This window comes from Lygodium microphyllum, chromosome 1 (assembly GCF_053477565.2).
Source record: "Lygodium microphyllum isolate KBCC chromosome 1, Lygodium_microphyllum_v1.1.10, whole genome shotgun sequence".
Classification (NCBI taxonomy): domain Eukaryota; kingdom Viridiplantae; phylum Streptophyta; class Polypodiopsida; order Schizaeales; family Lygodiaceae; genus Lygodium; species Lygodium microphyllum.
The window spans coordinates 143,800,678-143,814,582 of record NC_141135.1 but is presented as its reverse complement, the minus strand read 5'-3'; the positions used below and the strand labels follow the sequence as shown (position 1 = coordinate 143,814,582).

Below are 13,905 nucleotides of genomic sequence, written 5' to 3'. Positions count from 1 at the left end.
GGGTGATGGTTGGAGCCTTGTTTTATGGCTCCAAACTCAAGAACAGGGGGATGTCTAATGGACTTTGCCACTGTGGACAGGAGGAAACCATCAGTCACCTTTTTTGGCACGAATGTTAGGCCAGGGTTATTTGGGATCAGGCCTCAACAAAGTTTGCCCAAAATTGCAATGACATTGATCGCAAATTTTCATGGGTCTTTGGTGATTTCATGTTCACGGATCTCCACAAATGCCTTGCGGCTCACTCGATCAAAATCTATGTATTGGAAAGCCTTTGGCTTAGTAGGAATAGCTGTGTGTTCTCAAGATCTTGTAATTCAATAGTATGGAGGGACATTGTCTTTAGGGCTTTAGGTAAATGGGAGCTCTATGGTAAACCGGGTAAGCTGAAAAGTGAGGATGTGGCCAAGATTTCAGCTTTCATTAGGCCCTGAGCCTATGTAACTTTAGTGGAAATTTTTTGGTTTAATACATATCTTTTCACGTCCAAAAAATGAAGCTCTATGGCATGAAGCCACGCTACATCCTATGATACTATACATTTAGACCTTTTATCTCTTTGAGTCATATAACTCAATCGTATTATATGAAAAAAGGAATGACTATTAACATAATAAGTTGTTAGTTTTTTTTGGTAATGAGATTGGTTTATTAAGATGACAAAACCCCCAATCAGGAACTCATCCCGAATGTGTTGAATACACGCTTACATTGCTTGTGTACACCAGCTGGCCCTTCAAAGCATTGCCAACGTAAAAGCAGGATTTAGAAGTGCATGTGAGCACATATTTATAAATTTAGTGCTGGATCCCGCTGTAGCCCCGTTTGCTGTGACAGGCAGTTGACCTCAGTTCCCACCAACAACCAGCTACACACACAGCACACGACAGGAAAAATTAGAAGCACCAGCTGATGGGACGGAACAGTCTCATATGAATCCCAGGAGACAGGAGTGGCGCGCAGAGACACGAGAGAGAGAGAGAGAGAGAGAGAGAGAGAGAGAGGGATCTCAAACAAAGGGCATCGTTGTCTTCTTCAGGTTTGTTCTCGTGTTCTGTATGTATGGCGTGGCTTTCGTTGTATGAAAGAATGAATGGACGAAGGAATAAATGTGTGAGGGATGGGGCTGCAGGGAGCGCGCGCGCGCGTGTAACTTGGATCTTGGCCCAGGTTCCAGCAAGTTCCTGCTTAGTATTTTGATTCCCCTTCAGGAGACGAAGTGACGAGCCCTCATCAAAGGATGACGGTATGTACATAGCTGCAAAACCTTGCATGGATCCATTTCAAATCTTTGCTCCTTACTCCATGTTCTAATGTATTATGTTTGAAACTTAATCCTGGAATTGTGTGCTCGACATTTGCTTTAAAAGGGGAGACTAACAAGCTTCATCTTTAAGAACCAATGGATGGATCATTCTGTAATGCATTATCATATGTATAATTGATCAATTTTAGGCCACTGCTAAACTCTGGTCCCCTTTCTATAGCCGATGGCATACATAGAGCTTGCTTTCTCTCAGCACCAGAAACTAGCTATAGTCATGGAATAGGAGGGAGGGTGAATTTAATTACAAAGATATTTCATTTTCTCCTGTCACACAGGTGCGAATTGCTGAAAATAACTTGAATCACCTGCAAATGAAGATGACCATGATTAGACAGTTGTTGATTTTAACCTGGAAGCTGCTTTGTTGGGGGTTAAGTACAATGTGCAGCATAGCACTGCATTCTATATATGTCAGAAAGTCAACAAGAGATGGGACTAACGAGAGTGGGGTTGATAGATGAACTTTTTGGAAGTATACCATATTTAGTGTTATGTAGGCGCATTGACAGGTGTTCTCCTGCCAAGTATGTGAAGTAAGGTAGTGCATTGCAAGTACCTTCATAAGATGAAGCCTTGGTTGTGAAATTGCCAAATAGCTGCTGCAATGTGTCCTAGCACAAGTAAGTTGCCAATCAGCATTTCTCAATCTCCTTTGTGGTACCTGCTTCTTTTTGGGATCTATGAAGTTTGGCTTCATAGAAGGCAAGCTACCGTAGGACATTCTTATTGTTAAAGACAAATGATCTTGAATGTGTAAGAATAAGCTATGAAACATGTGTCCAACTTATCTCATACAGAGTTTTTAAAGTGAAACTTAGGGAAGTTGACTTGTTGTAGGAGAAGAACGAACAGGGAATTGTTATGCGCCTTGTAATTTGTCATGTCACACAAGTTGCAAGGAGTTTTAGATGTATAAGAATATCAATTATCTTATCAAGTGATGGAGCATGCAATTTTGCTCACCTTGGGATAGCTATGAGAGCTTATCAACCGCGTGCAATGTTGCTATCTCACCTTGAGATAGCTATGAAACCTTATGAACTAAATTTGGGCTTGTTTCTAGCTACTAATATACATGGACTGATGTGGAATGTTCTTGAGATCATCTCTATGCACAATGCTATGTAATGTGCATTTACTGGACACTCTCTTGCTCTTTCACATTGAGGCAGTTTGCATGATGATATAAAAGCACGAGATTCTCCACATGATGTTATAAAGGCATTCAAAGGTTGAGCTTCTTGTTTGCAAAAGGAACTTTTTGCAAGGTCCAATCTAGGGCAGTGAAAGTGCTTCAAAGCATTGGTGACCTTTCTCATATGTTGTTAAAATCGACCCAACAAACTCACCATCTGTAGCACTTTTTTCCTCTTCCTACAGACTTTTCATAAGCCGAACATGTTCAATATGTAAATAGTATCTGTTTTGTCTAGCTGTAGTGATGTTTCTTGGAAACCTCTAAGTGCTCCAAAGTTTGGAGGACACTAGAGTGTTTAGGGTTTATGTTTTCTTTTCAGGCACTTTGGTGGCATGTGGCCATGGCTGTGTGCCCAGACTTTCTTGTGGTTCCTCAGTTTATGATGATCAAAGGTTGTTCCTTATGATGTCAAATAACTTTTCAGCTGTGTTGATATAGTTAGACAACCTTGCATGGAAAGTTCGACAAATGATGGCATTTTTCTCTGGTGCTCACAGTTGTCTCACTTTCCCTCTCTCTTTCGAAGCTTTGAATTCTTGGTCCTGTGCATGATATCAATGGAGTTTACATTCCTTTCCCTCCATAGTCCTTATCGCAATTTTGTTTCTCTCTCTTCTTTTTCACACTTTTTTCCTTTTCCGCCTACTATTGTACAACCTTCCCATGAAGGGAAAATGGATTTAAAACATACTAGAGTATGGGTTTTAATCTTAAATGGATTCTCATTGACACTTTATATTCCAAAAGCATGATAAGGAACCTATCAAGGTAGAAAAATCAAAGGAGTGTTAGTTGCTCAAGAGCATGGAGCTCCAGGATGTCAATGGTGGAAGAAAGGAGAGAGGAATCACCATACCCAGGAGTTGATGATAAGAGTAAGAGGATGAGAGATATTAATAGAATGGATAGACACAAAATAGACCCAACCTATGAGACAACCTTATTATGTGGGCAAATAGATATTAATAGAATGGATAGACACAAAATAGACCCAACCTACGAGACAGCCTCATTATGTGGGCAAAGTGGAGATCCAAGTACATTGCTTGGAGTCACATTTACATGCCAACTCATGCGGTCACTTGTGTGCTAGTTCCTTATTCTTATCCATCGCACCTTCTAAAGGCTAGTTCCCACGCTTTAATAATACAACTTATTATTTTATATGCTTGAGACCTTGTGTGCTCCAGGTGCCATATTTTCATCCCCTTCCTTTGTTGGTGGCCAACTGACTAACTCAAGCTGGTTTGGCTTTTCTAGCATTTGGTACTTTCACTACCCCTTTGTCCCAAGTCTATCAGCTACTTATGAGGTTGATTGGTTATTGATTGATTCCCTTTTTCTTTGGGTGGTTTCCTCTTTACAAAAACATGTTATCAAATGTGAAGGCTGAGAAGATTGGTGGTTCATGTTGGATTTTGCCTTCTTTGCTGGACTTTGGGAAGGAAAGTCTCCATGACAATTATGGGAACAAGGGTTCAGCCATTTTGGTCCACTCTCCATTAGGAGCTATGCATTTGTTAGAATAATGGTGAGGCGGGCCATCTGTCCACTCAAGGACATCCGCATAAGGGACCACTAGTGAACCCTCGTCTTCATCACAGCTAGGCTCGATGTAGGTTCATATAATCCTTTTGATTCATATGAACCAAAACCCTTCTTTGTTGCTTCTTTTGTTGTGTAGGATGCAGTTGTAAGAAGTCATCATGGGAACCATGACCAGTAGTGGTATGTCATTGTCCATAGAGCAGGCTCTAGAGGTAGACGTATGTCTTCAAGTGTACTTGTGATGTTACCTTTTGTTTCATATGAGCATGTTGTTGGTGCCAACCAATCACAATTTCCTCATGTTTGTCTCACTTCTCATGATAATTTAGATTTATTTCTTTTGCTTTTAGTAGCTTAGGATTGGATTCAACACTTGCATAATCTACACTAGGTTTGATCCCTTCCACATCAAGCATAATAGGAGTAGGATCTTCTAATTCTACTCCCAATTCATTTTCATTTAGTTCAACATGTTATTTACCCACAAGTGCATGCCATTTCGTACCCTAGTACTCTGCTATTGAGAATGCTACACATTTCATCATATGGAGGGATTCTCATCCCGTGCTTATGTTGCGCCTTTTCACATTCCATGGGCCACTCAAGGCGCAAGGATTTCCACCCTTTGCTTGTCATGTGTATCGTGTGTCTATCCATCCTATGCCTAGTCAGTCTACACACACATGGATCCATTGTGCACATATGTTCGATGCATGGTGGGAACTTTGGAGCAACTACCCAAAGTGTAGTCTAGTCAGAAGTTCCTCACCTATTCACTTGAAACTAGCCTTCCTCCTTGGATAGGGTAGTAGATAACCTGATTAAGCACTAATTATAGCTAAAAGGTAGGGCTCGAGTGGAAGTACACAAGTGGAAGTAAGAGCTATGGCGGATGGAGCAAAAGGGCAAGAGAGAGACACACACTGTATGTGGGAACTCCAACAGTCACAATGTGTGACCGGCCTTCCCTTATTCAAATGTCACTAAAAGAATAATGAATAAAGTGATAGTGATGGGCGCCGCCACCTGCAATGTAAAGGTGTGCGGGTTTTGTCAATGTAATGAATACACAGGCGGTTAGGCGTAGGTGCCTTTATCTCCAACAATCTTTCACTTAAAGGTGAATGCGCCCCTAGTGAGGAGAGAACAAGAAAAAAGTGACAAAGTACAAATGTATGTAAAGTACAATAGGATGAGGAATAGATGTTATCTCATCCTACACGTATCACCTTCCTAAGGAAGGCAAAATGTTCCGTTGAGAGACTTTTAGTGAGCAGATCTGTAGGATTCTTGTCAGTCGAGTTCTTGACAAAGCTCAACAGACTTGTCTTCTAACACCTCCTTGATGAAGTGATAGCGCACCTCAATGTACTTTGTCTTCGCATGGAAGACTAGATTCTTGGCCAATTGAATGGCATTCATAGAATCCGAATGCAGTGTAGGGAGGACTAAATCAATAATATCGAGGCTTGCGAGACCAAAGAGCCTCCTTGCAAGCCTCAGCGAATACAACATACTCTGCTCCTAGTAGATAGGGTTGTGCATTTCTGCATCCTAGACATCCAAGAAATAGCATCTCTAGCAAAGGTGAAGACATAGCTAGAGGTGGACTTTCTACTGTCCAGATTCTGTATAATCAAAGTCGGTGTATCCCACGACTCTAGTATCCTAGCCACCATAATATATATACATTTCTGCAGTGCCCTTAAGGTATATCATGATACCCTTAATGGTATCCCAATGCTGCCTGCTAGGTGTAGTTATATAGGATGCCACAACTCCCACTGCAAATGCTATGTCAAGTCCAGTGTCTATCATGACATACATCAAATTGCTACTGCGGATGCATAAGGGATCTTGGCCATCTTAGCCTTCTGCTCATCAGATTGTGGACAATCGATCTGACTAACCTTTGCATGAGAAGGTAAAGGACATCCAATAGGCTTAACATCTTGTTGAGAAACCCTTCATCCGCAGTTTGCGTTTTTGTGTTTAGGGTTTACAGCCCCAAAAAGGGGCACTACCCTAGACTGACTGTGCCTATTTATAGGTCACTCTCTTCTTCATTCCTTGACGGTTGATCCTTCAATTCGTCACTCCCACTCGCTCTTCGTTAGTCTTCTGACACTCTCTCTCCTCTCCTACCACTATCTCCACACTCTTTTGGCACCAGCCTTCATCTCTAGTTGGCTGCGTTTATGGTGGCAGTGTGCTCCTCTTCAGCTGGTGTTCATCCTCCATTGTTGGCGACAGCATCTTCTGTGCTCCTATACCTTGCGTTTGGAGTCCACACTCTCTTGGCGTCAGCATCCACCCTATGTGGCATCATCCTCCACCCTTCTAGCATCTCCACCTTCTTGTGTTTGGTTGCGAGGGAAGTTCCTCACCATCTGGCGTCTCTCTTCAGTAGGCGTCACCTTCATCAAAGGCAATTGCACCTTGTGTTTGGTTCTCGGTTGCTTCCCACCCTCTGACGTCACTCCACAGCTGGCGTTTCACTTTCAGAGGTTGTCTTTATCTGCGTTTTTAGCATTTGGCTCATCCTCACCACTTGGTATCACTCCTAGCAGCTGGCGTCACCTCATCAGGCTTGCATTTGTAGACGGAGGCTTCATTGGCTGTCTCCTTGCTCGTAGGCACCACTCTTCATCCTTGCGTTTGCAGATTAAGAGGCTCCTTACCCTTCGACGACAGCAGTCTCCTTGCTCTCGGTGACACCTCCTCATCCTGCGTTTGTAGACTCAGAGGCTTCTTCGGCAATCTTCTTGCACTCCAGGGCTTCCTTTGTGCTACGGCATCCTTGTATCAGATTCACTTCATCAGCATGATTCATCTTTCATCATCTTGTATGCGAAACCGCTCAAGGATCTTTTGGATGTTCTCTTGCAACAAGTAAAGAAGCCCCTTAGAGCGATCGTGCGTGATGCGTATCCCAAGAATATGCTAGGCTTGTGCTATGTCCTTCATCTCAAAGCTCTTCTTGAGCTGATCTCTTAAGGTATCCAACTCATCATGAGCATTCCTAGCAATTAGTATATCATCTACATGGAGTACTAAAATCATAAGGCTGCCATCACATGCCTTCTTTGTGTATAAATACAAATCCATATTACTATGGGTATATCCCTGTGAATGCATGAAAGCGTTGAACTTGTGGTACCATTCCCTAGGTGCTTGCTTAAGGTCATAAAGGCTCTTTCTCAACTTACATACTAGGTGTTTTTTATCTTTTCCTTCAAAGCCCTTAGGTTGTTGCATATAAATCTCATAATGCAAGTCTCCATGTAAGAAAGCTGTCTTGACATCCATCTAATAGAGGTCCAGATTGAGCTGTGCAACCAAAACCAAAACCAAGCGTAGGGTAGTCATCTTGACGATAGGAGAGAAGACTTTATTGAAGTCAATACCATGCTCCTGCTTAAAACCCTTAGTAACCAATCTGGCCTTATAAGCTGGCTTGGAGCATCCAGGGATACTCTTCAACTTATACATCCACTTGCATGGCAAAGCACATTTTCCATTAGGCAAAGAAACCAAATCCCACGTATGATTTTTTTGCAATGAGCCATACTTTGACTACATGGCCCTCTCCCAAGAGTGAGTATCACCTCTGCGTATGGCCTCATCATAGATAAGAGGCTCACCAATATGCCACTATAACATAATCCGTAGAGGACGCAAACTGATCAGGATGATGTCTATCTCTAGTAGATCATTGCAAAATAGGCTGTGGGGCCTGTACATCCTGTCTAACATCATGGTCATGGGCCATTGAAGCATCTACTACTGCAGGTTGTCTAGCTAGCTATACAGTAATAGGAGGCATCTCCTAAAATATCACTTTGTATACCTCAACGACTTGCTCAGGCTGCTTATGCATTTTCTCCTCATGGAAAATAACATCATGGTTATGGATGACTTTCTTAGCTTGTGGATCCCATAGGCGATAGTCCGTGTCATCTATATTCCCATAACTAAGAAAGATGCATTTCATGGACTTAGGATCCATATTATTGTACTTGTCCTTGGGAACATGGTAGAAAGCTTCCCAACCAAAGACATGCAAATGAGCTTATGATGGAGGTTTTCCAAATTATATCTCCCCTGCAACCAGATAGTCAAGAGTAGTGCACGGAGATTGATTAATTAAATATAAAGCAGTAGTAACTACCTTAGCCTAAAAGTGTTGCAGTAAGCCTGCTTGGCTAAGCATACTACGAACTTGTTTTTGAGTTGTCCTATTTATGCGCTTAGCCATACCATTTTGGGGTGGGGTGTATAGGGTAGTCAACTAATGCTTAATACCTCTCTCATCACAAAGCTGCATAAGGCTTTAGATACATACTCCCATTGTTAGATCATAGGCATTTTAGTCTACATCTAGGTTGGTTCTTAACAAAAGCAAGCCAATGCTTAAATGTAGCCAAGACTTCCAATTTGTGTTTTATGGGTATACTCAGACCTTATGTGAGTAATCATCAATGAAAGTAATGAAATACTCCGTGCCACCTAAAGACTTGTAAGGTATAGGTCCACAAACATTAGAATGAACAAGAGCTAGAGGCTCACCCATGCACGTAGTGCTAGACTTCTTATAGGAATTACGAGTCTGTTTGCCATATAGATAATAATCACAAGAATCAAAAGACTTATAATCAAGGGGCGGAAGATACTTCAAACGAGTAAGCATTTTCATTCCCTTTAATGATGTGTGCCTTAAGGCAGTGATGCTATAACAATACATGTGATATTGCAGCTATCGCTAAAACATGGTTGATAGATGCAGATACAATTCCACTTGCATGGGCAAGTTTTGTTAAGTGGCAGCCTTCTATTCCCATTTTTTAGCATTATCTAGCTTATTAAATTATTTTTTAGAATATTAATTTTAAAAATTAATATAATAATTATTCTAGTACTTAGAAAATCAATTCCACCAACCAACAATTAAATTGGCCAGGTCAAATTGTCTTCCAAGTATCCTTGAGCAGTTATTGACCCTTAGACTAACATTAATTAATTAATTAATGCCTAGTCTCTAATGTTACCATTGACATTAATGGCCAATAAATTGGTCTAGGTCCAAATCTGACATTGGGTACCACCTAGCACTTGTCAGATATAACTTATTACAACTTTTGCCTTTGGCACCCACATCTACAGGGTCTTTGGCTTGTTACCATAAAATAACTGCCATGTGCGTCACATGTGCTAAACAACCTTGCATGATTGATAACTTAATCAAATGTTATGAGCAAGATTACACATCTCAAAATTTCACCTCCTTGTGACATCACCACTCAACACTCACACTCCCGCTATAGTCAAGAATACGTTTACTAATAAGACTCATTTTAACGGGTCAAATTTCACGACTTGGGAAAATCTAATGCTGCAACTGCATGAGCGTTAGGGTCTTTGGGACCTAGTAGTTGGTCTAGAGGCTATGCCGGACTCTCACGTGGCTCATCTCCCTTGTGATCATAATTTTCTATGAAGGCTTGCAATGATACAATGAATGTTGATTTGATATAGGGGTTACTTCTGGAGTTTAGTCGTAGTTTCAACACTTTTTCCTAGCATTTGATTGCTCAATTCATCTTATTGATTTCTATGCAGCGACAAATCGAACTTTGTGTATCAATCTCGATCACAAGTTGTAGTTCTTCATTAAGGAAGGGGACGATTTGAAAGTCAAGATGGTTGAATATAGATGATTACTTGCCAAGTTTGCCACCACTAGCTCCCCAAAGGTAGATGACAAACAAGTCACCCTATTTTTAAAAAAGTTGCCTTCTAAATACTTTCACTTCATGCATCAAATCATTTCATTGCCTTGATCGCCAACCTTTTACGAGTTCGAATGCTAGCTCTTGTGTTATGCAAGGCTGCATGACCAAGTCCACAAAAGGACCTCCTCCATATTGTCCACTTTAGAGGGGGCTCTGGTATCCTCTTCTTTGAAGGGTAAATCCGAAGATGGCAAGGACTCTCAAGAAGGAAAGGCCAATCTTAACAAGGGTCTCACCCCTTCTTTATATGGAAACAAAGAATCTAGACCTACCCCTTCTTCATATGGAAACAAAGAATCTAGACATATGTGGCGGCAACTCCCTAAAAAGAATAGGTTTTGCACTCCTTGCCAGCATTCAAGATACGTAGACAAGGAGTATCATAACAAGGCCAAGGCTCTTCAACCTAGATCCACTCCACAGCAGACCACAATTGCACTTGGTACTCCGCCTGGCCAGCCAAGAGGGTTTCCTCAAACACCTACACCTATTGCTTTTGTTCCTCCTAGTAACCACCCATCCTTGGTGATGCACACTAGACGCGTGGCATATGGACAGCCCCCTCTGTCTGCACCTTTCAGGACCCTTGAAGGTTTGGGTGATTGGTCTGCCACAATTGCTACATTAGACTTCACACCATAGGCTTATCTAGCCACCATTATCAGGGCTCCTGATGCAGCCACACTCAGATCCATTTCTCCACCTCGTCACAAGTTTCCTCGGTGGAGACATATTGAGACGCGCGTTGGTGGTCACATCCTTCGGCTAGCACCTTCTAGGTCCCTCAGGGTACACTGGGCTAGTATATCATGTCTAAATAGATTGTGCCTGCTCCTTTGTCATCCTAGTACTAATGAAGAGCGTAACTTTGGCCTTGCCCAGGTAGATACGAGGTCTCTTTGCTCACACTTGAAATATAGAATGTAGCACCATATCAAAAGCAACATTATCATAGGACTTGTTCCACTCGTCAATAAACTTATTTTCATCTCAAGCTGAGACCAAAAACGGTTGGGACTGTGGCATCCGCCCTTATCCTTTTTGCCAGCTTGGAACTGATTTTGGCAAGCTATGGAACGATTCAGCCAACACACTAGTGTGGTTGTGCTTTCTTTAAATTCACAGAACCCTGTTTCCTTGGACTGTGTGTCTCCACAAAGGATGCCGCTACGGTCCAAGGCTGAAAGTGGCATCGGTTGTATCTTTCCTCCTAGGTACTTGATCTAATTTCTAGCGCATACTGCTGATCCAACCTCAAATGCAATACAAAAGAAAGTGCACAAGACGAACAGAATTCATTTTATGTAAAGGATGTTCTAATGAAGAGTCTTCTGACGACAGCCTCTGAATCCTTGGCCAGAGACGTCCAATTATGGTGAACATGGGCTAATGCATCTCATACCACAGCACCATCAGCTAATAGAATGACACTTCCACAAGCCTAAGCAGGACCATTTCTATCACATTTTCTTTATATTGGGGATGCTATTTGCATTTTCGGGATTTGAAATTTTTAAGTGTTGTGCATATGTGTTTGTGACACAAGCCGAAGGCATTGTTTGTTACTTTATGAAAGCTTTAGCTGTGTTCCTGCATTGTGAACAGCCAGATAGAAGTCATGCACTGCCACAGTTTGGTGCATGGGATGAACAGGATCCGGCTTCGGCCGAAGGGTTTACAGTCATATTCAATCAAGCACGCAACGAAAAGAAGTCAGGTGGACCTATTCGTGCACCACCTCAAGTAGATTCTCCTTCCAAACACGAAAATGGAAATGCACATCAACCATCATCAAATTCGCAACAGTCCGCCCTTTCATATTCTGTAAGTGCGTCTTCAGTAATTGACGTTCTTTTCTTTGGTATTTGTAACTTTATGGAGTGCACTCTGATACTGTTTGTGTCCGATGTATGGTGGGTTGTTTTTCGCAGATTTGGGGTTGTTGTGGATGGTTTTAACAATCATTTCTACCTCCTGCTGCTAGAAGGACTCAGCCTCAGGCAATATCGTCGCTTTGAGTCTGCACACGTACAGCCATAACAGTTGCAGCAACCTGTATGGCGTTGTTTCTGTGCTTTAGTGGAAGAGCGCAGGTGAATTGAAATTCTTGAAGGGATGATACGTTGGCGTCTTTTATTAAGGCTAGATTTGGATATTTGTACAGAATTTGGCGTTTAATATACTTCAACCCTGGCAATGTTTGAGAGATTACGAGACATCCTCGTGATGCAGAGAGGAAACATTGATCTTGACGCGCGTTATCAACAAAAAATAGAGAATAATTTATGTAGGATCTGCATGCGTATGTGATGAACAGCCTTAAACACCCTTTTCTTTTTGTAGTGCCTCTTCGCTTTGTAATGCGATATTTTTCTCTCATTCGAAATATACTGCCGGGGGGGTTTTAGAACACTTAGAAAGCAACCCATGTTTTGGCAATTTTGCTTGCCTAACTCTCAATTTTCTTCATAGAAGAGGGCACAGTTGAGACGTCCTGCCTAATCTAGTAATGAAGGTTGGAGCATAAGTTGACACGTAGGAAGAGCCTAAAGTTGTCAATGCCACCATGCACATGGAAATGCTCGAATGCATCCATCAACGAACATAGCATTTAAAAGCGTGTCTAATTCTCCTTTGGTTGCATGCATTCACCTTGGGTTTGTAGGATAAGGCTGCTGTTCTGTAGGTTTGATATTAGGTGCCAGTGGAAATGTGTGTATGATGATCTCAAGGGGTATCCTTTCAAATCCTCATATGACCAGGTGAACACATCCTAGTCTTCCCTTAGGAGATCTAATAGTTTTGTTTTCTCTGCCTTGGTGAGGTTCTTAGCAAGCAATACTAGTACGGATTTTTAGACCTCCCCCACCTATGTTTGCCTCTTTCATCTTGGCAAGGCCTTTGGTTGGTTTAGTGGTGTCTCCTTCATGTTTAGCCTCTAGTGTCATTAGAATATGATCTTTTTTGAATTGAGTAAGACATTCATAGATGTTGTGGTTTCTTTTATGGTTTCTTATTAGCGTCATTTGCATCCTTTGTTTGGCTTCTACTTTACCACCTTAAGTAATACGATAGATCTCTTTTGGTATGCTCATCTTTGTCTAAATGGGGAATCTATGGATCATAGTCCATGCTAAATTTAACTCTAAGTTTGATTCTTTGTGATCTCTTGATTATCAAGAGTAGTATTTGTATTGTGTGCTCTTACTTGATATAGAGTGGTCCATCCTTGTAACACCAATCCAACTCATTTATAATCCAAGATCTCAAGAAATTCTAAGCACTCTTAAATCTATATTCTGTTCAATCACAACACCACAGACTAGCAATCCTATCACACTCATTGGAGAAAGATTTGCTAAGATCTACATTATGATCTATCCATTGGTTTTGTAATTGATTGTTTGTAGTTTCTTCTTTGAGGCTTCATCCTCTAATTTGTCATTTAACTCCAAGATTTGTCATCATTTAATAGCCCTTCTAATCTCTCTTAGGAACGTGGATGGCTAAGAGTGCATAATCATATGAAATTCACTGCATGCACTTTAGTCTAGCTTCAATTTTGTGCTTTTGAGATTTCTTCCAATAGATTAAGGATTGCTAGGGGGTTTTGTCCAAGTCTCCCCCATAGAAACTCCCGTGTTCTAGTAAGTTCAAATTTATTCTGTAGTATCTTATGTATGGTCAAACATTCATTGATGAGCTAAGCATCATGTGGACTAGCACATAGTAGGCCTTTAAGCTCAATTCAAACTACACTTCTCCAATCTTGACTAGCTAGTCTAATAAGACTCCAACATGTTTGACTTTTGGTTTGTCTACAATTGTCAAGTTGAAGTGTATGTTTTGAATAAGTTTACTCTCCCATTCTTGGAGCACTTATCAGTTTACTATGCTTTCCCTAGCACATGTGCCAATAGATTCTCCTTTGATTGTGTCACCTAGGATGACTACTTGTAGCACAATGTTCTTTTCAGCTTCTTCCCAAAAGGTGTTGACTCTTAAAGATCCTTATGTCTTGCTAGGTATTGTGTTAGAAC

General features: G+C 41.3%; 1 protein-coding gene across 1 annotated transcript; it reads left to right on the top strand.

Annotated features, from left to right (window-relative positions):
- Positions 1-736: 736 nt before the first annotated feature.
- LOC148041766 (protein NOI4-like) lies at positions 737-12,278 on the top strand. The gene is made up of 4 exons (XM_087682275.1): positions 737-1,039; positions 1,133-1,246; positions 11,471-11,689; positions 11,797-12,278. The coding sequence occupies exons 2-4, from the start codon at positions 1,241-1,243 to the stop codon at positions 11,821-11,823; spliced, it is 252 nt and encodes an 83-aa protein (XP_087538401.1). The 5' UTR covers positions 737-1,039; positions 1,133-1,240; the 3' UTR covers positions 11,824-12,278.
- Positions 12,279-13,905: the final 1,627 nt, after the last annotated feature.